The sequence below is a fragment of the Calypte anna genome, chromosome 21, assembly GCF_003957555.1.
Source record: "Calypte anna isolate BGI_N300 chromosome 21, bCalAnn1_v1.p, whole genome shotgun sequence".
In the NCBI taxonomy this organism is placed as follows: Eukaryota; Metazoa; Chordata; class Aves; order Apodiformes; family Trochilidae; genus Calypte; species Calypte anna.
This window is the reverse complement of record NC_044266.1, coordinates 1,371,287-1,398,051: the sequence shown is the minus strand read 5'-3', so window position 1 is coordinate 1,398,051 and position 26,765 is coordinate 1,371,287. Positions and strand designations below refer to the sequence as shown.

The 26,765-nt window shown below is 43.7% G+C and overlaps 1 protein-coding gene across 1 annotated transcript in view; it reads right to left on the bottom strand.

The window, feature by feature from the left end:
* PRDM16 (PR/SET domain 16) overlaps window positions 1-26,765 on the bottom strand; it is a 255,630-nt gene that overhangs the window by 157,330 nt on the left and 71,535 nt on the right. Inside the window, exon 2 of the mRNA XM_008503631.2 lies at window positions 1,843-2,192. Within this exon, the coding sequence (XP_008501853.2) occupies window positions 1,843-2,192 (350 nt within the window). The remainder of the gene's footprint in view (window positions 1-1,842; window positions 2,193-26,765) is intronic.

Sequence of the window (26,765 nt, the reverse complement as noted above, 5' to 3'; positions counted from 1 at the left end):
GTCAATGTAGACTAAGTTAATGGAAACGACTCCTATCAGGGCTGTCACTCAGGGCAGAATGGATATAGGGAACGGTTCTTAAAAGCCTGGATGTAAATACACATTTTTATCAGAAATATAAAACACAAGGACAAATTTTGCCAAGGTCATAGAAAAAATGATTCACATTACTCAAATTGGGTCTGACTTCTAGCAGCCAAGAAGGATAGCACTAAAAAAATTGTCTCTAAAGAGAGAAAACCAAACCAAATGTCACCTTTAAATACGAGGTTCAGAAAAAGAGAATTCACTTTTCTGTAAGAGCCACTTCAACACTGCAGCCTACAAATAATCAATATTGCATATTCCTAGAGGAAAATTGTGCTTTGTTTCAGAGAGACCTTTATGTGACCAGTACCTCAGATAATCTCAAGCTGCCTCATACCTACAGCAACACACAAGTTTTCTAGTATATTAACAAAAAAAACACAAAAAAACCCAAACCCAACAATATATCTTGAAGCTAGTACAGTAATACTTATCAAATATTCTGTAATGATATTAAGAAGAGCAGCTAACACAGAGATGGACTCCCAAGGAATGCCATTGGTGAGGGCAGAGGGACTCAAAACCCTCAGCTGAATTTCCCTTCTTGTTCTGCATTAGGAGAGAAAAGGAAACTCTCCACACATTCAGCCAAACTCTCCTCAGACATTTCCCACTTCAGAACAATGAAACATGATTGAGTTTTGTTTTTATAGAAAGTGTTTTTGTTTTTTCCCTTCACTTTCCACACATTAGAAAAGTAAACAAAAACATCTGGACATACAAACGTAGCTGTTCAGGGGGGTTTCAGGCTCCACAATCCTGAGTGTAAACATAATCAGACACAATTTAAAATGTTGATGTTTTAAGTTTGGTCGTTTCCTAAGAAAACAGGGCTCCTGTGATTGCACTGCTGGCTTGCCCACTTGGTAAATCCAACTGTTTCACCCCTCAGAGCCTTCCCACCTCTGCACTCCAACAGTTTTTACACCACAGCTTCATGCCAGTGGCCAATGGAGAAAACAGGCCAGGTTCCCACTTCACCCAGGGGAAAAGGCAGGGAAAACTCAGCTTCCCATATCTGGAGGAACTGGGCTGACCTCTCAGCCACCCAAAGCTCTCTGCACCAGCTGCCCCTGGACAAGAGGCAGCAGATCCTGGGGGGGAATCATCATGCCAGGGTGGGCATTAGGGGCATGGACATTTTCCAACCAACAATCCAGGAACAGAAGAAACAAAGATGATTTCTGGGACAATCCCAGAAAAGCAGGGAGAAAGGTCTGAGTCCTGGGATAGCAGTGCTTTTCCTGCTGAAGACTGCTTTTTTTGCTTAGCTGGTAGGGAAAAATGACTTTCCTATTTCTTTATCTTTGCTGCAGCACAAGAACATGGAGGCTGTTAATGGGTACATGCTATTTCTCTAGGAGCAGTTAATAATGCCTGCACAGCTGACATGGGCTGGAAGTCAAAGGTAACCCACCCAACTACAAAACATGATGCGACTAATCACACCTCCTCCTCTGTGACAAGTTCTGAACACAAGCTGAAAATGACAAGTGCTTTAAGAAGTGACCCAACATCATTTAAAACCAACCTTCTGAAATGGTGCTGGAGCAGTGTTTGGAGCCCAAGAAGCTACCTGGAAAAGGACTGCAGCTACTGCTTTTTTAATACTGCATGTACTGAGAGAGGCAAAGTAACTCAGGGAAATAAAAGCATTAACACAGTCACTGCTTCTGTCCCCAGGGCACTCAGTAGCTTTAGGAACAGTTTGTAGAGAAGAGAAATGAATGTGATTGTCACATTCAAAGTGCTTACCTCCCATCCAAAGTTGGATTCCTTTAATGTGCTCCTCTGTACTGTCATACAGGGTCCAAATCTTTCCCCAACTTCAATCTTCTTTTTGGCCCAAATCCCTAGCCCTGCCCCTGGAATCGAAGATTCTCTGAGTTCAAAATCTGGTGGGATTGGAATGTCATCAGGAATGTAGACGGGAGCTTCATAAGGTGAGCCCTCCTTGGGAGTGAAGTCCTCACTGGTGGGAAAGGGTGACGGAGGTCCCACAGGAATGGGGGACATTATACTGTCCTCTGTCTCCTCCTCTGCACTGTCGCCAGCCAGGAGGTCGGGGTCGGTCTCGTACATATTATTTACAAGCTCACTGTCACCTAGAGGGGGAAACAGCAGAACAAAAGTCACTGAGATACTCAAGTGAACATCAGTTTATCTCTTCCTGGGACAAAGTGTCATCAAGCCCAGTTTGCATGCTTTAAGGATAGAAGCAGTGGCAGAAAACGAGCTAATCCTCAGCTAGAGAACTCAGGCAGAACTCAGGCAGGAATATTCATCCCACAATATTCTGGGATGAGAAGGGAGCTAATTGCTGACTGCCATCTCACCCAGGAGCAGAGTCATGCAGCAGTTGTCTTGCAATAGCAGAAAGAGGGGAAAAAACCCTGAAGAGGTGTTGGAGGTTATTGTTTTAACTGCTTTGGGATACTTCGTAGGGGAAATACACTGGCCAAGAAGCCTTGGTGCACAGCTCCACTGCACTGCTGCCCACAGTGGTTTCTGTGAAGGGAAAAGGGCTCACCCAGCCCCAGAGCACAGAGCTGGGCAGCCAGGGCTAATGGGGAATTACAAACTCTTTGTCTCCTCTGGCCCTGGCAAGCACTCTGGCTCCTTCTCACCTCCTGCATTCAGCATCTCCCCCTTTTCAATTTTTAAGGATGTCACCTCTTAACCTCCTGAAGGAGCTGGATAGGACAGAGTGTCTTTCCCTGCAACGTGTCTGCAGACCTTTTTCAACAGCTGTTCTGAACTATCTGTATTATAACCAGCTTGAGGATTCCAGATCACCCAAGTGAGTGCTACACCCTGAGAGAAATTTTCCAGAGGAGCTCTGCTGGAGACAACATCCTCATCCCTGGGATGCACTTACCTTACAACCTTTACCATACAACAGAAAATAAATACTTAAAATTCATATGCTGTACTTAGGGCACAGGCATCATACACCATGTGAACAGTTATCACAACTGAGCTTTTTTACATCCTCTTTCCTCTGCCTGAAGATGATACACATATGTTTAGCTCCAACTTGCCAATGCACAAGGACCATTAGTGCAATTTCCCTTCAACAAAAACCAAGATTTTCACCCCAATGGCTTGAAATTAAGGAGTCAGTTTCAGACACCTTCCCTGAAAGCTGCTAGGAAACAAAGGAGTCATTACTATGTATCCTCAAAGTTTTTGCCACATGAACTGGAGTGCTCATTAGCACATCAGAATACTCTGTTTGAACAGATATTCACACGCCTCCCATCAAACTGAAGCAGAACTGCTATTACTGCCCCTGGCCTGCCTCATTCTCTGGAGGAATGAAGGCGTCCCTGCTGACCAGGCCCACAAGCACATGTCTGTGTTGATGTCAGACAGCAGCATGAACATGAAATAAGCTTGAGAAGCAAATCCACAACCTGATTTGAACATGCTAAAGAAATTTAAAAAAAAAAATTAAAAAAAAAAAAAAGGAAAGAAAAAAAACCAAAACAGCAAGTCCCGAGGAGCCTGAAGTACACAAGAGATATGAAACTTAAGAGTGAAAACTGTAGACTCAGAGGGTAATAATGTTTGGGGATTTTTCCAAGAGGAGTCAATTGCTAAGCTACAACATTCATATGTAATGAAAACGGGAGCTTTATTTCATCCAAAAAGGAAAAAAAAAGGGGGGGGGAGAGGGGGGAAACAGATGAAGGGAAAAAGAAAAACACATTTGTCATACAATACAAGTAGTTGAAGGATTTTGGGAACAGATTTGCCATCTCTCAATTAAACATGAGGCAGCATGACTGTGCTTTCATTGCACAGTAGTTTCCACTATGATAACAACTCCAACAACCACCTCATTGTGGAGGATGCAGAAAGGAGAGGGGCTCCCACAGTGCACACCAGGGGAGAACTCAGAGGGAGTCCCCCACAGAGTGACCTCTGATGTCATGAGGGGAACAGCACCCATCACACATCACACATCACACATACAGCTTTCACTGCAGCATGGAAGGGAGCCCTGGCTGCCAAAACTGAAACCAGCAGGGAGGGAGAGGTGGAACAGCAAGCCCTGACTCCAGGTATCCACCCTGCAGCTCTTCTGCAGCCTCAGAACACACCTCTGAAAGGCACATCTTTCCTCCTCCATTTTTTTTTTTATGCCTAATAAAGATTTTCCCGAGTTTGTGCTGAAGAAACCTGGTGGCAGACTTCACTGAAGAAGAGGATTTTGATTCCTTTGCCAACATTTTTTTGCTCCAGCTTTTGAGAAACACAGAGAGCTGCCTGCTGCAGCTTACAAATGTTTCTTCTGCTAAAAAGTGCAACCCTCCTTACTCAAACATGTCACCAGAAACAAGCTTTCATAAGGATGATATACTCCATAATCCTGAAAATATTTGTGGTTGCTGTAAATGTTTTTTCTCCTGGTATTAGCAAGTCAAATTATTTGCTACTCTATGATTAGCCTCTTTTGCACTTAAGAAACAGGAATTCCAACTGAGTTGAAAAGCAAAACTAGGTTTATTGGAGCACAACCTGTGAACGTTTTCAGATGATACAAGTAAAAAGACACCTCACAACAGAACACTGCTAATTTAATTTATTCCATGGGACAATCAGGCCAGTTATAGATTAAATTTTATTTTACTCTGAAGCTGAACCCACACGTGGCTGACCTCATATTTCAAAAGAAATCATCAAACCCAGCTAAACTTCTCCTTCTGCCTTTTCAGCAGCTAAAATCAGAGCCTGGCAAGAGGCAGGCACTCTGCCAGAGCAGTTCCAGGTGACAGTGGCTGTGACACCAGAGCAGAATCACCTATGTGCTCTGGCTTTGTCCCTCAATAGCTTTTACACAGCCTTTACTAACAGCCAGGGCTACCAAGCCCATCTACTACTCAGCACTGAGCAAGCCCAAAGCCTGCAGAACCTTCTGGACTGCCCTCAGCTCTTCATGCCCCAGTGCCCCTCTCAGCACAGAGCTAACACAACTGGTTAAAAAACCCCAAACCCCCAGAGGACATGTTCTTTCTTCAGGAGCCAACCTCAGTTCTGCTGAGCTCCATCACAAAGGAGGTGGCTGCTCTTGTGGCCATTCCCTGGTGACACCCAGGGTGTCCTACACCTGCCCTGCTCACAGCAAGGATCCCAGTGCCCTGCAGTGTCTGGTTCTGTGAAAAGCAGACCAGAAATATAACTTGACCTGACTGTTATTGTCATGAAACTAAAATTAGTCCTCCAAAGCTCACTAGCAAAAGCACTCAACAAAAAGACCCATTGAGAGGTTGTTTCCACAGATAATCAGATATGGACATGGGCTTAAAATCTGTGTGACACCAGTGAGGGTCTTGCAACAAAGAGAGGGATGCTTTAGTACTGGGGAGAGACCTCATGAATAATCTAGTTTGCAGCTATAATGAAGGAAAAAGAAAGTCTGATGTTAAAGGAAATGGTGGCAAAGGAAACAATGTGTTACATTTTGGGTGGGTTTTTTGGTAGGTTTTGTACTTGTTTTTTTAACATAGTGATTAGTGTCACCACATTATTGTTATCAGCATTATCATTATATATAATCATTACTGGTATTAAAAATTCTGCCAAGGAAATCTCTCCTACTCTGAACATCTCCAGCTCCTTCACCAGGGACACTTTCAGGACACACCAAGAATGAATTAATATCAGACAACGAGATTCTGATCAGTAAGCACAAACTGCCTTCAACTTCACTGCTTTGGAAGAAATACAAAACTGGGCCTGATCCTCATTCCTTCTGTACTCAGAGCTCCCATCAAGGGCAATGAGAACACAGGACTGAGTCCATGCAACAGCTTTAAGTTTAGACATACTCACAGGTATTAAACCCCTAGTAGTGTCTAGAACTGTCACTGAGCTCTTACAGTATAAAAGGCAGCAGCAGAAAAACACCTGCCAGGCCAGGACCTCCCTGGGATCCATTTCCATTTTTCTGACTCTAGAGGAAGAGTGGGTGACCTCAAACATCTTTTCCAACCCAAAGAGGGATGTTGCCACAACCTTTACAACTCCATGGAACATACTGAGGTTCCTGCACTGCAGGGATTTTCCTTTAGAAACCTTCCTCGAGGAAGAAAACAAACAAACAAAAAAATATCCAGATATAACCCCAGGCTGGAAAGAAGGCACAGAGTATTTCACCCCTCCAGAGACAGACTGCCTACATTTCTAACTCCAGGGGGAGAGGATCCTCTCTCTATTTGCTGTACACTCATCATGTTTCATCAGCAAAAACAAATTCATTTTTATGATGGATTTGTAGAGCAGCAGAGCTGGAGCAAACCAACAACATCACAGCCTAATTCAGCCAAGAGTGCAAATACTTACATTAAGTGAGCATGAGCTCCACCAGCAACTGAGAGGAGACACCAGAACTCAGGAGACACATCTCTAAATCACAAAGGACACTCAAAGCACCAAACAGCACCCACCAGTGCCTTAGAACACTGAATGATCTCAGTGATCAGATTGCCACCTGATGGCCACAGCTGAAATACAATAGAAAACCAGAAACCCAAGTCCCTCCTTGGACTGACTCTGTCTGGCTTAGCTACAGACTCTGATCTCCCCAGATTTCCAGCACTTTGTAGCCCCAGGAACTGGCCCTGTGTCTCCCACGGGCTCCCAGCCTGCAGGATGCAGAGTTCCTGCTGCCAGCATCAAAACCAGAAAAGGCAAAATGTCCAACACAACCCTCAGTCAGACACCACTGTTCAGCTGACCTAGGAATGGTCTCCCAGTTACCCTACTGGGGAAGGTAAGCAGCTCCCAGCTGGTGGCCAGGCAGTGCACCCAGCACAGCCCAGCTCCTGCAGAGCAAAGGCAGTAGGGTTGGTATCAGCAGCACTTCAAAGAGTTGGCATGTAAAAGCCAAACAGCTCAATTCAGTGTAAGGCCATCTCTGGAAGGTATTCTGACACACCTGGGCTTCCTTCTGCCAGAAAAGATGGAAATCAGTGTCAAAACTGTGGTGACAAGAATGAGTCCTGACTCTCTGAGATGGGACTGAAGCATTAAGCACTCGATGGCCACATGGAAGTGGCTTTCCTCCATCCACAGGCAATATTCATTGCATTCCAATGGCTCTGCAGCCACTGAAAAAGACAATAAAGGGCAGAAAGGACAATCAAGAGTGAGCATCTTCATCTTCATATTCTGGTACAGAATTTCTTCCTTCCATTCCCTGCAAGAACTCTTCTCCAGCTGAGCTGTCCTGGGAAGGAGCTCCAGGCCTGCCTGGGGGATGCTGCTCAGCAAGCAGCAACTGAGCCCCAAAACAGGAACTGCCAAGAGCAGCCCCAGGGACACCCCAGGGCTCTGCACCCTCCTCATAACACAGCCACTGGAAGGTTTTCCAGACAATTCCAGCTGCTGCAGGGGGACAAGGAAATTCTGCTTTAAACAAACATTTGGAAATGTCTTTTCCCCCTTTCATTCATTCATGAAAAGCCTTCATCTTCACAGGTTTTACAGTTGAAAAAAGACCCGGGCAATAAATGTACAGGGAGGGAAGTGGTCACAAATGGGAAGTGGTTTTGCCAAGATGCCAGAGTGCCAAAGGAGTGCCACATGATCTGCTCTGACCTTCGACAAATTACACTGCTAATACAATCCTCTATTTAATTTTTTAGTTTAATGGGCACTTCTGCTCTAACTTGCTGTGATTTTGCCTCTTTTTTCCTTCATAAATGTTGAATGTACCTAGAAATATCCAGCTTGAAATAGTATTTTTCTTCCCTTTGGTTATCTCTGATTTTTCCCTGCTCCTAAATGCTGGGCCCTGATTAACAGATTACATTAATACAGAAAGCACATCAGATAGATTTCTCCTTGAATAAGCCTGTTTCTTCTTTAGAACCTACCCATAGGTTTTTAAAGGCTCCCTGACTAAATCATCTGAAAGCACCCAAAATGCTACAATCAAAAGGAACTGGGGACAATAAAATGGTTCTGGGTGAAGCTCTGGTGCTTCATATCCCTTGCACAGTTGTCACAGGGTAAGTCACAAGTCACTGGCTGTGTTCCCAGTGCCAAACCACTCAGCTAAATTCCACTCAATAGGTGTGCACTTGGAATTCAGCTTCTGCTCCCCTCAAATCCTGTGAATCCCTCAGCCCTGAGCTCCCACCAGCCCTTCCCAGCCTCCTCCACAGCACAGCCAGACTCCAGCTCTCTCAGCTTTGCTGCTCGGGATTTTCCCGGGAAATTTCACACAGGAGGAAGCACCAGATGTCAGGAATGCTCCAGAAGCAGGGAAACGCTGATTTTGTTCCAGGGCTCCTGCAAATCAGTGCTCAGGCACCCACAGATCCTGACCCAGGTGCTCCAAAGCCCCAGCTCCCTGGCAGTCAGTGCCATCTCTCTGGTGCCTCACACCGGGTCAGTCACAGCCACACAAATTCTGCCAGCCCAAAACGTGCACATTTGTGGAGGTTATTATTTTTTTTTAAACATCTTGTGGGAATTAATTCCAAAGAAGACAGAGCTTTTGACACATCTCCTGTGTAAAACTCCAGAGGAAAATGAGCTGTGTGTGCATCTCCCACCAGGAAACCTGCCCCTTACTGCAGCACTCCGGTGCCCTGCTCCAACATTCCCATTATTCCCTCTTTGCACTTGGTGTTTATGGAAATAACACTGAAAACTTCCCCAAACCTCTGTCTAATGTGGAACTGCTGCAGAATGCATTAGAAAACAATTTAGTCCTGGAGAATACTAAGAACTGCAGAGTTCTTGAGAGAGGGAGACAGCGAGGGTGAGGCAGGAGAAGAAGGACTGGGACAAAACTAACATTTGCAACAGAAAACATTCTCCTGTTTTAAATTGTTATTTAATTTTCCAGGTTTCATGTTTATGGACTGTTTTGTCTTGACTGTAACTATACCTCAAGGCAGATTCAAGTCCTCTTATTAAAAAGAGACAGAAAACACCTTACACATCAGAAGTCAGCTGGAAGAACAGACAGTGTCCGTGTACAAAGCAGAAGAGTTCATCAGATGGGGGATTTTATAAATGTTCTGAAAAATAATTACTTCAGAACTTGTCTTTAAGAAGAACAGGTATTATTGATTTAAACAGCCTTTGATTTTAAGTAAAAAAACAAGTATTTTCTTTTATTCAGGGATTTCTTTTGGCAGAAATGAAGAATAAAGCTTGAGACACTATTCCAATGTGTTCCATAATAGGCATTTTCCTCTAGTAAAACCAGCAGGGAAAGTGTCCAAATTACTCTCCACTAAATGCCAGTATTATATTTCCAGTAAAAGTTTAGTTCAACCAGGCATCAAAACTATTTCCACAGAAGATCCTTTTAGAATCAAACTCTGCAGAGAATGCTCTTGTCCATAACTACATTTCACCTGATCTCTCCGTGCTCAGTATTTTGCTTTCTATTTGAATTCAAGATGACATTTCTCCAAGTTGTGCTATGCTAAAAAAACCCAATTCAGTGCACATTTGGATGCAGTAGATAAACAAAGTTCTTTTCAGGAAAAAAAAAGCTCTACTATCTTATTATTAAAGCCACTGGAAAAAATCCTAGCCTTTGGGATTTCTGTCTGCAAACTATTTACAACATAATAGCTCCACTGAAGCACCCCCAGAAATGTTCAGTGTGTTACACAGAGTTGTAACAAACGTTTGGGAAGAATCTACAGAAATACCACACCAGAAAGGAAATCTGCAAAGGAAGAGGTGAAAGCCTAAATAAAATGCTCCACTTCGTAAAGAAAAATGGTGATTGCTTATTTTTGCAACAAAGTACCTCCCCTTTAAAAATCTATAAAACTACAGAAATGCTCCAGTTCTACAGAAATTTCTTTGCTGGAATCACAGTAAAGTGGAACTTTAAAAATGACTGCCAGACAAATTCTCCACAGAGAGAAATGTTACCTATTTAGAATAAATAAATAAATGCACTCAGCCTAGCTCTCCAAAAACTAACAAATGATGCTGGATATTTCTCTCGGTCCTGGATGTCAAACCATGGAACAAGAATAAAGCATTTGTAAGTCTCCAAAAGGAGACCTTGCAATTGGAATTCACATCTTTGCCAAGTGCAAGCTTTTCGGCTGTTGTCACCGTCTCATTGTCATTCCACTCACTGTGGGTTCCCCAGGGTCCAGAACAGGACTCCTGGCATTATTAACATAGCAGATTAATAGCAGTGGGAAAAGACATTTTCACAAACATGCTAAATATTAATATTAATCGATAACAATTTATATTTCCTAGCATGAGCCAGGCAAACGTACCCCAGGCCTGGAGGAGAGGAGGGAGGGCAGAGCAAGGAAAGGGACAGTGGCACCAGAGTCTGCAGAATAAAAGGGAACCGGGGAATCAATGCAGGACAGAGGACTGAGCCGTGAGGTGGGTGTCAAAAGCAGAGCTCTGTGTTCACAGCCACAGAGGCACACATTTTAACACCACAATATCAGTTGGATTCTCCAGCCCCGGCCAAAAAAATTCCAGAGAAGCTCACCCATTTTACAACACAAAATAAACAGCAGAGCTCTGCAAAAACACTGAAAATTTGCTCCGTGCTATTTTTACCACCCTGAGCAGCCCTTTGCTCTGCAAACTGTATTTCCTCAACACTCTCAATACTATGCAGAGTTTGTTTTGAATTTGTGTTTCTGCAGATTTACCAAATTTCAAGATTTGTAGTTATTTTCTGCCTCTTATCCCTTCCATTTTAAAGCCAAAAATTCTAAAAACTTGTTGCTTTTTTTTTCTTTTCTAATGAATTAGCCCAGCCCAGTTTTTAAAATTCCATCTTTGAAAGTCTTTCTTGTGATCCCACAGACTTCTCAATTAGGAGTAGAAATAGAAGGCCCAGTCCTACTGCTAAAGAGGTTCCCAAATTACCCACCCTACAATCTCTGTGTTGGCTCAACCAAATCAAACCATTCCAGCTCCAGACCTCTTAGGTAAAAAGAACCCCACTTGGTCACTGAGCTGAGTCCTGCTGGAGCTGCACATGGCAGACAGAGCTTTTATTCACAGCTTTCCTGGGCAGAGTTTTGCAGCAGCAGCCTCAAACTCCACTTTGACCCAAGAATCATAGTTTTTCCAGACCTGAAAACCACGTGAAGGGTTCCCTCCTGGAGAGGCATCAGCCACAGGAGCAGTTCCTCTGCTCAGATGGGCTGGGAGCACAGGATTGTGTGCAGAAACCAACTGGAAATGGTTTTCCTGCTTCCTGGGGATTTGCTTCCCAAGCACAGGGAATGCTGTGGGGTTTTACACCCACCCCTGACTGCCTTGGAGTTTCATTTCAGGGCTCCCACACATCCTTACTTTGCCTCTAGAGCCCACCAAGCCAAAGGGTTGCCTTGAAACCATCACAAGAGTCACAAGCAATGGTGTTTTCACTGTGTCCTGGGCATCACTCGGGCATGCAGAGAGCCCTGTGATCACACTGACAGGCCTCTATCTTCTCAACCATTACAAACAGGAATTTCCAACTGATTTTTCTAAAAAGTCCTTGCCCATAAACTGATGATGCAGCGTTATGGAAGGAAAAACCTTGCAAAACCCAGGCACAACTGAGCCTCACGTTTTCTCCTGACCTGAGACACCTCTCCCTCAATCCATTCAGTCAACTTCCAGCTCCCATTTAAACCTGTCAGATTTTGAATGTGCAAATAAGGAAAATTCAGCAAAGACAGACTTAGAGGTCTACCAGATTTTTCCCACCACCAGGCTAAGGAGTCAAATTACTGATATTCTGGGAACAAAATTTAACTCCTTTCCTGGGCTGAGCACCTTTCCTCTGGCTACCAGTGTTGTGATGGATTACAGGAATGTTTAACTAGTATGAAAAAATGGAATTTTAATGGGGCAGGCGACGACAGTAAGAAACACAACTGGTTTTTTAAAATCCCATTCTCTGCAGAGATTTCTCCTCAAAATGTTTCATATCCTAGGTTCAATAAATGTTTGCATTGTGGGCTATTTTTTTCCTGGTCTCTCAAGTGCTCTTTAAAGACAGGATTTACTCTCCATAGGAAAAACAAAAGTACCTGACAAAGAACTGAACGTCTGTTTAATTCCAGGGTTTTTTTCCACAGCAGTCTATTTACAAGCCACTGAAGAAAGTGCTCCTGGACTTCTTGTGCAAAACGTAGGGCAGGAATGATGGGCAAGTCCAACAAACGACAGCGGGATGCAGCACTACAGAGAACCCTTCCCTAACACTCTGTGAACACTGCCTGCTAAACAGGGACATTTCCTGAAGATTTTGCAGATGGGATTGAAGTCAGAACGTGGGAAGCTGTGGAAACAGGAGGAAGATGGGCATTTGCAGGGCACATCCTCACATCCAGAGAGGAGTGTGCTGTCCTGCCTCCCAAACGATCCTGGGTGTTGCACCGACCACCTGGCCCTATTTAAAGCCACCACATTATTCTAAAAAGGATTATTTATACTAAAAACACTCCTGGGACTACTGTATTTGTATTTCAGGGCTGCTGCATCCCCTATTTCCTCACTGCTTTAATATAGCCCCAGGCAGAGCGGGTGAAATGACTTGCGATGCCACTGTAATTTTTATCAAGGCTTGTTCCTGGTAAAAAGCCTCTTTGTTTCAAAGAAATGTGATTTGGCCTTTTTCCTCCTCTGCTCTATTCCTTGGTTAATATACCACTTCCACTTGCCCCGGGGCTAAGAAAGGTATTCCATGGAATTGGTCAAATCTCAGTGTTTTTCTTCTAAATCACAACTGGCTTTTTTTCCTCGCCCCTTGCTAAGCACTATCTGAGCTGACAGTGTGAACTTGGGATTTTATTTGTGCCTTAACTCTTCAGCTCCTGGATTTGCACAGTCACATGGCCACGATAAAGAGATGCATGTCAGGAATGGTCAATCTGCTCTGGCAAAGGAGGCTGAGTGAATAGGGGCAAGAGAGGAGGAGGGAGCAGCTCTGGCAAATGCTCTTCCCTACTTGTGGCAAATTCAGCCACCTCTGAAAGAGGTAACTCAGCCATCCTTGCTTTGAAAATAAACATCTTCTGCCCAGCTGACAACTCCCAGGATCATTCACAGAGTTTAAAAAACACTTTTCAAGGATAATTGTAGAATACAGTAATATAAATGAGGGGGAAAAAACCCCACACATAATGAAGAATACAAAAATTCAGATGTGGTATTTTTGAAGCTCCAAATCCACACTGAAAATAATCCTCTCAGAGGCATGAATTGATGCCTTAGCTTGATGGCAGCTAAAAAAAGCATGGATGCTTTTAAAATTAAAAAAATATATATCATCATTGGTCTCTTCAAATAAGAAGTCTGGGTTAACAAAAACATACAAAATAAAGAAAGAAAAAAAAAGAGGGGGGAAAAAAAAGAGAAAAAAAAAAAGGGGAAAAAAAAGGGGAGAAAAAAGAGGGGGAAAAAAAGAGGGAGGAAAAAAGAGGGGGAAAAAAGAGAGGGGAAAAAAGAGGGGGGGGAAAAAAAGGGGAAAAAAAAAGAGGGGGGAAAAAAAGAAAAAAAAAAAAAAAGAGGAGAAAAAAAAAAAGAGCAATAGAGCTAGCTAATGGGCTCAGATAGATTGGCTAAGCAGACTTTGGCTGCCAGAAGCCCAGGATCCTAAGTAAAGAGAACAGGGCTATAAAAGACATGATTAAAATTACAATTAAAACAAAAACCCCACAAGACAACAGAGAAAAGAAACCTGAGTCTTGAGAGCTTTACCATTCTTTTGCTAGACTGGTTCTTTTAAGGAGATCCACCATAACTGCATCTGCTCCAGGGAAGCTCAAACCTTTTCCCAGATGACATAACACTTCTATCCTCCTTCTCTAGAAATAAGACAAAAACTGCATCCTGCCAGGAGCCCTGTGAGGGCCCTTCCTGGACCACAAGGACTCAAACAGAAGCAACAAACTGTAACAATATTTTTCCAAAACTCCCCATGGCAATCCCATTAAAAAATGACACAACTTTGATTTTTGTTTTTCACTGGAAGAAAGGTATAAGTTCATATTATTTTTTTATATATAACTTGCTCCAGAATAGTTCAAAATTGCCAAATCACTTCAAGATATTTCAGCATAACTTCATGCAACAAGCAACATTTTAGCTTTGTTTAAAAAAATCTCTTTCTTGTGGAAGCAAAACAATACTGATAAGCTCCCACACAGCAATTAAAAGTTATTCCAAAAATATTGTCCAGCCCCATCAGAAAACTTTTTACAATTGAAGACACATGGTTCTTGGCCTAATTTCCTAGCACCAGATAGCTGTGCATAAGCTCACAGATGTGTTATTAAAAATATGAATGGGCCTACAGTGTCCTAGACAAGGCCAAAACAAGATGTATTTATTTCAAACAGTATTGGTACCAGCAGACTTCTACATAAATTACTGCTGAAATTTATACTTTTCAAAGCCTTTTCAGAAGACAGACTCTTTGTTTCTCACGTACCAAAGAATTTGTCCTTAAACACAGTAACACTTACCCCAGATTTAGGGTTGCTTAATCATGTTTTAATTTATTCTGTGCCTCTCATTGACAAATGGGGTGGATTTCCCTATGAAACAGATGCCAAACCCAGTGTCCAAGAACACCAATAAAATATACTTCGAAAGCAGAAGCTGCAGCAGGATGCTGTTCCCCTGCCTTTATACAATCCCTCTGGTCTCTAATACAACACACCAATTTTAAACCAGATGTTGCAATATTTTTTTTAGACATCTCCAAACTGGTTCCCATTTACCAGCACATGGAAGCACTGCACACACTCCTGACACCTCAAAGAACAACATGGACAAGGATGCTGCTGCCTTTTCACATAGGAGACAGCAGTTCAGGTCCTGATGGGATCTTTGGCAGTCAAAACCAATCAAGACTTTGCTTTAGCATTTAGTCTGGGAGAGCATCTCTGCCCTGAGTTCCATGCCAACTGATAATCCCCCCAGCAGGAAGTTTGCACTGCTCCTCACCAACTTAAACACGTTCCTAAACTTTGCTGCCCAGAAAATTGTATCCACAGAAAGTGGATTGAAATAAAAAAAGTTGCATTTTGCTTTCTTGTGGTCCCTCTTTTGAGATCATTTTCCTAGATGCAGCAAACATGTTTACATTAAAATTAAATTCAGGCAGGGAGAGGAGTTCATTAAGGGAAACACAGCCCAAAAGTACACAATGCCTTTAGCTTCTCCCAAGGTAGTATCTACACCTTGTTGTGAAAAGCAATGCATTTGCAAGCAGTATAAATATTTCTCCTTGTGTTCCCAGAGGCAGCCTCCAGCAGAGCATCTCAAAGCACAGGACAGTCCCTCCTGCACACCCTCACTGATGGCTCCCACCATTTCCCACCAGCACAGACTCCAAGCCCTCATCAAACCAAACTCCTCTCTAACCAGCTAGGAGACAGCTCACCAGTTAGCAGGTAATCAAGCACCAGTTCCTGCTGCAGTGCCCCAAAATTCTGCTGACTTCTTCAAGGACACTGCCTTTGCCGTGCCACTTCTGCCTCCCTCACCCCATTCTCCTGCCAAGAAAAGCCTTTCCCAGAGCATCACCCCATACCCAGCCGTGGCACCAAGAGTCACCAGTTATGTGTGTACTGGTGTGACTGGGAAAGAACTCGTGGAGAGGAAGCAGCTCACCCCCAGTGCTCCTTCAGCACAGCCCAAGTTGTGTGCCCAAGAGCAGCTGGGGCACCCTGGAAGGAAGGGAGGGAGGGAGGGAGCCACTTCTTACAAATATTAAACATAAATCCTCACACCACCGCAGCAAAGCTCTTTTGTTTTCCCTCTCTTCTCCCTCCCAACGCAAACACAGACACAAACTTTCAGAAAGGCTCAGTGCATCTGAGCAAGCCTCTCTGCAACACAAACAAAATCCCCACCAACACTTGCCACATCCCATCACACCCCTAATAAAGATGTTTATAGTTTTAACCATCGAATAAAGCGCTTAATTCCACCCAGCTTGTCCCCTCCACTCAGTCACTCCACGGCTTCATTTAGCAGGCCAGCGGTAAAAAAAATTCATTAATTTTTATTAACAGGGAGAGCCATTTGTTCCCTGTGACAATATTTGACTTGTCGAAATGATTTTCACCTCTGCCATGAGGTGCGCGCTCCCCACATACATCACCCGATTACTCGGGGAGCGGCAGAGTTGCAGTCATTAGCCAGTGAATTAACGACAATCCACAGCGCTATTAATCACCCTGCCAAGAGCCTGAGCTCACTGCTGACCCCAGCACGGCTCTGGGACACGAGCAGAGGAGAGCACAGCCACAGGGCTAGCAAAGAAAGGGTTGGTGGGGTTGGCTTGCTTTTTGTTGGGTTGTTGTGGGTTTTTTTTTTTAAGCTGCTGAGGCAGGGAAAAAAGGGATGGAGAAAGAGAAATGAGAGAGTGACAGTGGAGCTGGAGCAGGCTCCACGGGAGAGCTGAGAGAAGGAGAAAGAGAGAGGCACCTCCTGGAACTCAGAAGTACTTCCATTAAGCACTGTGCATGAACTGAGTGGTCTGGGTGGTTGCAGGAGACTGTTCTGCTTTCCCTGGGGAAATACAGGGAGCCTCCCGAGGAGCTGGAGTGACCTGGAGCACCCTAATTCCAAGTGTCCATCCCAAGCTGCCCTTCCCTCCCTGCCCGCTGCTCCTGCTCAGGCAGTGCTGGGGTATCAGCCCAGGCTTTGGATGAGCTCAGCACCTCCCCCTGGTTCTGCCATCCCTCCTCTGCCCTCCCAGGGGAGAGAAGGCAGGAATGGCAACCTCTGAGAGCAGCAGCACTTCCAGGGGCAGATTTGGGGAATCCTTGGAAACGCAGTCGGTTTGCTCAAAGCTTATTCCCCAAAGGCCTCTCTTCTCTCCTCGCTCCCCTTGAAGATTTCAAGCAATCACATTTCAGAGGGAATTGAATGAATCCTCCTATTCTGCTTCCAAAGTAACAGTCCCTGAGAAGCCTTGGCTCCCAGCTCCCAGAGCACCAGCCACCTCTGCCTGGAAACACTGGGAAAGGAGCTGTCAGTGGAACACACGGAGCTTCCTGGCAGCCAGCCCCACTTTTGCTTTTTTTTGCTTTAACGTGGCCTCTAATTTCCAGTTTCTGAACATGGTGCTAAACACTCAGAAAAGATGCACACCAAACCCAGCCACTACAATTCTCTGAAGGTCAATTATTTTTTTTTTTAATGTTAGAGTCTTTGTGCTCTTTAGGACAATAATCAAAAACAATACATGTGTTTGACTGCAATTTTTAACCCGAAAAGAAGAAGAAACAGCCAAAAAGGGAAATCTGCAGAAAGGCAGTGCCTGCAGGAGTGCACAAGGCAGAAGAGTTCCGTGTGCTCGGTGGTAGTGGAAGAACAGGGAAAAGAATGAATCTTTGCAGGAGTTTTGAATGCTCCTGCTGTATTGTACAAGCAGTAGTAGCAAAGAAACTGCATTCTTTCAGCCTTGCCCTGTACCATCAGTTGGTTACTCCCACTAAAGCAGTTTCAACAGTGAGACCATTGAAAGTCACAAAGATAATAAAAGCATGGTGAGAATTCCAAAAATCTCTTCCGAAAGATTTGACTGCTTTTTTTCCACTGATGACCTAATAAGGCATTTAACCCAGAATTTTCAGAAGTGCTCGGTGGACTCTGCCCACCAGTTGTGAGAGCACACACAGCAAACCCCTGGAACTGGGGCTGCTGGGACCAGCACACTGGAGCAGTTCTGGGCAGTGTCCCACTCCCTCCAGCAGAGATTCTGCCTCCACTGCACCCCCCCAGCTGCTCAGCAATTCTCTGCACTCTCCATCCCCACACTTAGAATCACAGAATCATAGAATTGGCTGGGTTGGAAGGGACCTCAGAGATCATCAAGTCCAACCCTTGATCCACTCCCCCCGTGGTTCCCAGCCCATGGCACTCAGTGCCACATCCAGGCTCTTTGGAAATATCTCCAGACACGGAGAATCCACTACTTCCCTGGGCAGCCCATTCCAATGCCTGATCACCCTCTCCATAAGGAAATTCTTTCTAATGTCTACAGTTCATCTTTCTCCAAAACCTTTTTTCAAAAGCAGTAGAACTGCTACTAAGCAGGTTGATGCTGTTTCCCTCTTACTATGTGGTATAATTCTAGAGCCTGTTTCTTGTTACTCCGTTTCACCGGTTTCATTCTCCTTTTGCAGCAAGGAATGTCGTAAGGAAAGCTGGCTTCGGAAATCCATGATTTCCTGTCAGTTAATTCACTTCAGGAAAACAGAAGGCAAGGTGATATTCCCGTTTAATGTTGCAACTCAGCTACAGTAACAGCCAGGGGCTGGAAGGGATTCCATCTGCTGCCCTTTTCTCTGCACTCCTGACAGCACCGAGTACCCCCTCGTGCCAACTCAGCCTCCCCAAAGCCGTTTTGTCCCATTTCCAACTTCCATGAATTTACCCATCAAAGCAGAACAAGACCCAGCCTGGGTGCAGAGCACTGACCCAGCCTCAAGAGCAGCCTGCTCACCCAGCCGGGTCAGCACCTGGGCAGCTCCACTCCCAGCAGTGAGGATGGAGATGGTGACTGAGAGCTAATGCTGGAAGGATTCACTGCACAACTGGTACAACTCTGAGTCCTGGAGGGATCTCTGTGTGTAGACCCACACAAGACCCTTCCTCCTCCTGTCTGACTCCTGCTAGAAATATTCCTGCTGGGCCACAGACCATGGCCCATGACTGACATTCCAGGCTGCCCAGTAACACCACCAGGATCCCAGGGCTGCTCTTCAGCACTGCCAGGCCACAGCACACAACAGTCAGCTCCAGTGGAACAAGCAATTCTTCAGCCTTTGAAGGTATTATTATGAAAAATATTTGAGATAAAAATATTTTTACATTTTGCCCCTGAGTGGCCAGCAATAGTCTCACAATGTTTGAAATATTGACTGCTACCATGGGGAACCTAAAGCTTGCTCTTGAAGAGGAAAAATTCTTTTGCTGTCAACCAGGTGTCTAAATGACTGTTATTTTTCACTGTCTATTTTTCAGGAAAAAAAATGCAGATGCACTGAAAGGATATGAACCAAAATCAGCATTTTGTTTTCTTTTAAGACTAAATACAGCTACTGTCCTTATATCTACTCAATTCAGAATGGAATCTGTTTTTCTAAATCCAGGACAACTTAGTCCTTTCATGCTTTCTCTTTTCCTTTTTTAAATTTAGGTCATTTCAGGTCAGAGATATATTTTTTATTTTTTCTGAAATAAAACACTATTAAAAATATTCAATTCTCAGCTTGGATATTTTCATGATTTTCTGACCAAAACTGTCTTCCAAATTCTATCTCCAGTACTTTTTTCTTCTTTTACAAATCAAGTAGCTGGTAAAAAAACCCAACACTATTTAAATCTGGACAGATACTCCACAGAGGGATGGCAATTCATCCCTTTTGTGATCTTTTCCGGGATCTCAGATTCATCAAGGCATTCACAGAAATAGGGGAAAAGTGGGGAGAGGAACCTGAACTCCAGTGCTGTCCACTCCTGCATCCCTGTCAGGTTCACCTCACTTCTGTAAACACAGATTCAGAGATCCAGAGATCACAAAAAGGAAAATCCTGTGCTTAATGTTTTTTCCATACCACTTTGTGGCTGCCTTATATCTTCTTCTGAAATGTGTGGTGAATGAAAACATTAAATGTTTCACAGACTTTTTAACTTAGGGTCTTCATCCCCACATATTTTTCATATTACTCATATTCCCTTGCTTGAGTTAAACTCAAACAGGCCTGGAACAACTTCATTAACATAAAACCACATGATAATAAGAAACAGAGCCTTTTAATGGTTTATTTTCTTATTATCTTGTGATATATTTCATCTTCCCCCCCTCTGCAGAGTGCTACTACATTCTGTTTTCACTCTGCTCACTGGTTCTGCCCGACCCCAGCTTGGCAGGAGGAGCAATCCCAGGCAGGCAGCAGCTCCCAGCCCAGCCCTTGGGAGCTCTGGGGTAGGAAGCACAATGGCACCACCTCTGGATCCACATCCAAACCTGGCACATTTGGAACCATCTCCTCATTCCATCAGCCTCCAATGGGGCCAGGACACCCAGCCTGGGCTGTGCTGAGAGGGTAGGAGGGGTGTGTGGGCACCCTGACCCACCCTAGCCTCTTCTTCCTTGGCTTTCAGTTGCTTCCTTGGCAGCCCCCTCGTTGGGATCCAAGGAAGACTCTGGAAGCTGAGCTGAGATCCATCACTCCACCCAGTCTGGTACCAGTGCAACCACCAAGGCTCCAGTCAAAGGCATGAAGAGCCCGTGCCTGGGGTGAGAGCAGAGCCCCAGCCCCAGCTAAGCCTCTGCAATGCCATGCAGCAGCTGGGGAAGGGGGTCCTGACACTCCAAGTTTTGTAACCATTCCCAAGCTCAGGAGGACAGGGAATATGACAAGGGAAAGTCTTTTGCAAGAGCACATTTTCTTTTGTCCCAAGACCACGATTTCAAAATTCTGGAGTTGCAACATTTTTTATGAAGCTTAAAGGAACCTGAACTTCAGAAGAAACTGCATCTCTTTCAGGACAGCTCTTCCAACTTATTTCAGTCCTTCTTACTTTTAATAAAGAATAAAAAAATTCTTTACAGGATTTCTTTTATGTACTCATCTCCCTACAAACGTCTTGAAAAGCTTCCACAAGAGCTCAAATGCTAAAGAACTGATATAACTCCCTTACTATTTTGCACATGGCAACTCAAAGCTTAATTAATCAAAACCCCACAAGGTAAGTGCCCTGTGTCTGCCTATAAACTACATTAACTCAGTATTCATTGACTGTATTTAATCTCTTGCTGGAGAGGCTCAGTAGCAGCCCTAGACTTGTCTCTAAAAAGGCATGGCAATTTCTGGGATTCACATTCTATCATAGCTCAAAGGAGGCTCTCTGAATAAAGCAGAGATGGAAACCAGTGAGATATATTAGCACCAGGATAGATTTTTCATTTCCCTCTGTCTCTGCTTCCCAAAGAATACTGGTGATGAATTTGCAAATGGTTCTGGATTATGACAGAGTTTTTTTACCCTTCATTATTTATCCCCCCACTGAACACCTCTATTAGAGATTACAGTGACAAATGCATGAATAAAAGGCAAAGACAATATTTTAGCACTGCAGTGTAAATCTCCTTTTACGCATTATTAATTTAAAGAAATCCATTACACCAAAGAGCTCTGAGGGGAGGACAAGGTTACATTAGAAGTGTTATAGGCAGCTGGGGGTCAGCTGAAGAGCCTGCTCCCATCCCCCGGGGATGCTCTGTCTCCTGGGAGCCTTTCTGGGAAATCTCTGTTTCCTTTATACTCTTCTCTGCCTCTTCCTCAGCTTTTATTTAACACAGGCAAGAGGTGGCTGGCAGCCTGGATGAGTTCTGGCTGTCTCAGGCTGGGCACAGGCAGAAGGACAACCAGGGTGCCTTAACCATGGATTATCCTCCAAGTCCTGAAGAGGGGCATGGAAGGAACCAACAACTCCTCCTTTGCCACCCACTGGAATTGCATGGAGTTGTGTGGTGAGGGCAGGGGAAGGAGGGAGAAATCAGCACTTGCTGAAGAAGGATTCTTCTGTTGTGGTCTTTAATTCACTGCAACCTGGACCAGGGCCCAAACTTGTATCTCATTGGCCACCCACAAGCTATTAAGGTAGCAAGACCACTGATCCTGCTCTGTCTTGGCTCCTTTCTCTAAAGCCTTCCATACATGCTTTCTCCAAAAGCCTTTGAAAAAAACTGAACAAAAATTACTCCTTCTCCCTTCCTTCCCTTTTTCTTTTTCCAAAGACAAGGCTTAACTCCTGGGCACTATCCCATGACATGGAGCTAAGCAAGGCTTTGCACTGAGTCTCCCTCTCCACCCCCCCAACAGAGTAAGGGGAGGAAATACTGCTGCTATCAAGAGGAAGGAAATAGGAAAACAGATGGAAAGTCCTCAGAATTGGAACAAGTGCGTTTTAAACAATACAACAGGTCCTTTTGACTTGAAAATAACAGTACCCTTCTGTGGAAATCTGTATACAATCATGCCATCGACAACAAAGATAACAGGGAAATAATTCTGTGAACCTGAACTGAGAGTACTTTTTGTGAGAGCTGCTAATCACCAGGCACAATCTCCATATAGCTCCCATCATGCAATCCCCAGCCTTTGATTTCACTTCATTTTTTTTATTTTTTTATTTTTAAATCTTGCAACAAAAGACTTAGGACTAAACTACCCATAGCTTATACCTACCAGTGGCTTAAAAATACCCACCCCTTTGCAAGAATCTCTCACCAGCTCATTTCTTATGCTGCAGCTCTCTGAATTATTTGCAGCTCATCTTCTCAACAAATCCAGTTTTGTTTTGTTGCTCTGGTTAAACCCCATCCTACAAACTGATGAAACACAGGATTTTACAGATTTCCCTGGGCTTAAAGCAAAGCATGAATCCCTCAGCTGGCAGTGAAGAGAAGCAGTGCTGGGATGAACTTGGTGTCCAAACCCAAGAGTTTCTGTTCTGCCTCTGTATTCCCATGGGGTTGGGCACTCAAGACCATGTTCTGGGGAATGGAGGGTTTGAACATTACAAGTTCAATTAAGCACCTACTCCTCCCATTGACAAGAAAAATCTCCCAGTTTTAAAGGGATTAGCAAAAAACTCAGAAACTGAAATGTTCTCACACTTTAGGCCTTTGTCCCTCAGAAGAGGAATACTTCATCCCAGCATTTGTGATTTGTCACCTGAGCCCTCTACCTGGTGTTTCCCACAACATGCCAGGGTGCTGTGTCGAGGTTCTACATCATAAATTCAGGCTTTCTAATGCCAGTAATAAAAGAGACTAAAGAAGGAGCAACACAGTTGCTGAAGAGCAATCCCCAGAACACTGGAAATTCTGTTCTGAAAGGTCAGATAAGGTTTGCATGGTAATTTGTGAAATTCTTTGATTTTACACACAGAACATTCTGAATATACCCCATCTGAGTACACAATAGTTCTGCTTCTGCTCCTGATGACACAGTTCACAGTCAAAAGAATCCAAATAATACAAAGGAGAAGGAAAAAGATCAAATACCAGGCTTCTCAAAAGCTAAACTCTGACTTGATCTACTTGTTCACACAGTGGTGTTGGTAACTTCTCCCAGTCATTAAAAATACATCTGGGGGAAGCAGTTTGATTTGGAATTTTCTTAGCTCTTACATTATTAAGCACAAAGAATTCCATCCCTTCACAGCTGAGAGGGCACTGGAAAATAAACGCTTACCAAAAATGCTGTCATAAGATTTCAAGGCTGATTTTAGATGTCCCAGGGTTTGCTGCCCCATCAGAAACCTGAGAAAGGAACTGTCTGTGCAGAATGCAGGTACTTACAGCTTCCTGAAAAATTGGGTTTCTTTAAGATGCTTCATAACAGAAACTTAAGCTCAGTAGTTCTCTTTCAAAATGCAGACTATGCTTCATTGACTTCTTTCTTTCTGAACTGAGGATCCCAGTCAAGAGGGTTGAAAATAAGATACTTAATAGTAATTTTAAACCCCTAATTTGTTTGCCCTCCCCCACACTCCCTACACCTCCACAATAAATCCTTTGAAAAACTGGAAATCCTTTACTGAAAAAACTGATGGGAAAAGTTAAAAAATATCATGTGTGCAACATCAAGTTATCTCTGTTGTTTTAGGCAAAACTTATTTCCTGCTTATTTCCCTTCAGACTTACTTAGGGTCTGCTGGAGAGCTGGGGCTTCAGCCTGTGCTGTCAATCTCAGGTTAGGGAGGTCCCATGGACTGGGGCTGTAGCTCTGCTGGCCACAGGAGGAGGAAGTAACCTGTGGGATCTTCTCTCTGGGACTGGGGATAACGAAGACTTTTCCTCTACAGGGATTTCAGCTTTTAAAGAAGCACTTTAGAACCCACAACACCTGAAAGCCCACAGTGTCACTCTCCACAAATGTCTGAAAAACTGCCAGGGGAAGAACCATTGCAGTGCACTGAAGTTTATTATTACTAAAAATCACAGGAATACTTCCATAAACCCTCACTGAAGTTGATGAAAAGGGTCATTATTGCACCTGAGTGATCCTGTCCTAATAAAAAAGAAATTAGTCTGTTTAATAACAGTGTATAATGAAGACTGTAGAATAAAGCAGTGGATAATTTGTCAGTGATTAGAAGGTCAATGGGTCAACTTATGAACAACTGAGCTGCTTCACCTGAGGGTAGCCACTTCTGTAAGATGAGAAAGCCCCTCCTTTGTCTCACTTATCTCAGCACTGGTACATTATCAAAATAAGGCTGTAACTTATCAGTCACGAGGGAGACACAGCCAGGTAGCTGCAGTGTCTGTAACAGAACTTGGCATTTTCATGGTTTGTTTGAAATGCTTTTAAAAAACAAGACTTATTTTTTAGAATGCAAATACTTCCCCCCGTTCCCGTTTTATTTTTGGAAAAGGCAAACTGAACTTTCATCAAACTTATTATGGGATTACATCACGTCTGCAGAAATTTTATCATAATCATTTCAAACAGGAAAATCTGCCGAAATAACAAAGTTTTTGCTCAATTTTGTTTGCAGTCCCTGCACCATTTCCCTCTGATCCCATCCTGGATTCAGGATCTAATTCAAGATCTATTAAACTCAAAGCCATGCTGGTCTCACTGTTGAACGATCCACTGCAAAAAAACCCAAAACACTTCTAGAGAAACCTATAAAGGTGAATTATTACCTGACAACCCTAAAATTCTAAATTCTGTATTTTTACCCACAGATAAAACACAAGAGGAAGGCATGTTCCTCACACTGTGCTGGTTTCTGATGGAACTGTCAGCTGTAGCCAGGGAGGAAAAAGCAGAACCATGAACTGCAGGCTCATGAGATTTTCCCAGTGTCCTGGACCCTAACAAAGATTAAAGATGGCTAAAAACATGAGTAACAATTTTCAGTGCACGTATGCACACATGCACACAGACAGTCAGGTAAAGCATCTCTGTTTCATAAGATCAGGTTCCATGCAGAGCCAAGGGATAGAAAAGCTCACAGAATTTGAATTGATAATAACATTGTGACTTGAGCTCCAAGGAATTCCCTCTGCCTGCAACCACCTCTTTTTTTCTTTTGCTTAAAAGAATTAAATTGGATGATGCAAGATACCTGATCAGTTAAATTTTCCAGTCCTCCATTTCCAATGAAATAAAATCTAGCAACAGGTTTTTGCTAAAGATCATGCTCTATGCCAGTGGGTCAGTGGCCAATATAACCATAACAAATAACAGTCTAGTCTTTCAAAGTTCCAACTATTTTTTTTTTTCTAAGGGGAAAAAAAAAGGATCTGAGGACTAGAAGGCAGTTTGGATTTCCTCTGCATTTTTACACTGCCAAGTCACTAGCAGATTTTCCCTCTAGCTGGCTACCACATCTCCCTGGTGAACATGTGCAATTCTGCAGCTTCAGACAAGCCCAGTGCAGCAAAGTCCTGGGCAGCAACCACAAACATATCTGCTCTGAAACTCTGGCATTTCTTAACAGCACAAAAGTCAGGTAACATCCAGATTCAGTGCATCTTTCTTGGCTCTGCTGTTTGCAGCCTGCAACTTAAATGGCTCTGGTTGCAGAGGAGTTAAAATTTTTCAGTCCTGAGTTAAGGAACTGTCAAAGTTCTAGTCCAGAGACACTTCTTCCCTCCTTTCAGATGGTGAGCAGCTTCCCCTGCACCTCTTTTGTTTTGAGAAATCTGGAGCATGAAGACTTGTGTAATGCAGAGATTGCTTCCAATTTAATTTAGTTGTTTTGTCTTTTATCATAATGGAAACGAGCACGGGATCCTTCTCAGGCTTTCTGCCATGTAAGAGGATGCAGATTTTGCTCTGTGTTTCCTCAGAATGATGGGGGGGGAGAGCATGGGGACAGGATTAAATGAGATGCCAAATGAGGGTAACACAGCAACTCCGGAATAGCTAGCAGGACCCAAATATCTACTCGTGGACTCCCAATTAACATTTGCCTAATTATTAACACATAATCTGCTAGACATCAGCCCCCACTGATCTCCAAGAGCCCTTCCTACATTTCATGGGGACAAGCATGGCCAGGAGAGCCCTGGGGAGCAGGTCCTCTGCTTTTGGATCTGAAATCCACTGTGGATTCAAATGGGCAGAGAGTCTGTTGGTTATAAACTTGGCCCTGAACTCACAGATTGTGTGTTCTCCAAATGTGTTTGATTTTTAGGTATCTGTTCAACACTGGGAGCAGTCACACTCAGCTCACTGCTTCCTCAAAGGGTTCACTCCAGCTTTTTTTGCCCTTTAAGGTTTCTTCCTGCAAATCAGCAGCCCACGTGCCATCAGATCCAAGGTGAGGGGAGTGGGAACTCCCTGCAGCAGCACAAAGCACTGCCCCTTTCTGAACAAGAGAATAACAAATAATGACTGTTGCCTTTTCACAGTATAAATATTTGAACTAATAATCATTCAGGAGAAATATGCGAAGCTTTCAGGATTTACAAACATTTTTCCAAATTCCTGGCACTCATCCAAGCACTTAAGAGAATATTATGCTGCTCACCAAGCAGGAATCAAACCATGGGCACAAAAAGACAACCATTTTGGGTTTGAATTTCAGGTACACTCCAATACTAACACTCCTAACAAGTTCTCAGACAGTACAGTTCCCAGGATGGAGATCATAAATCTGTTTGAAAT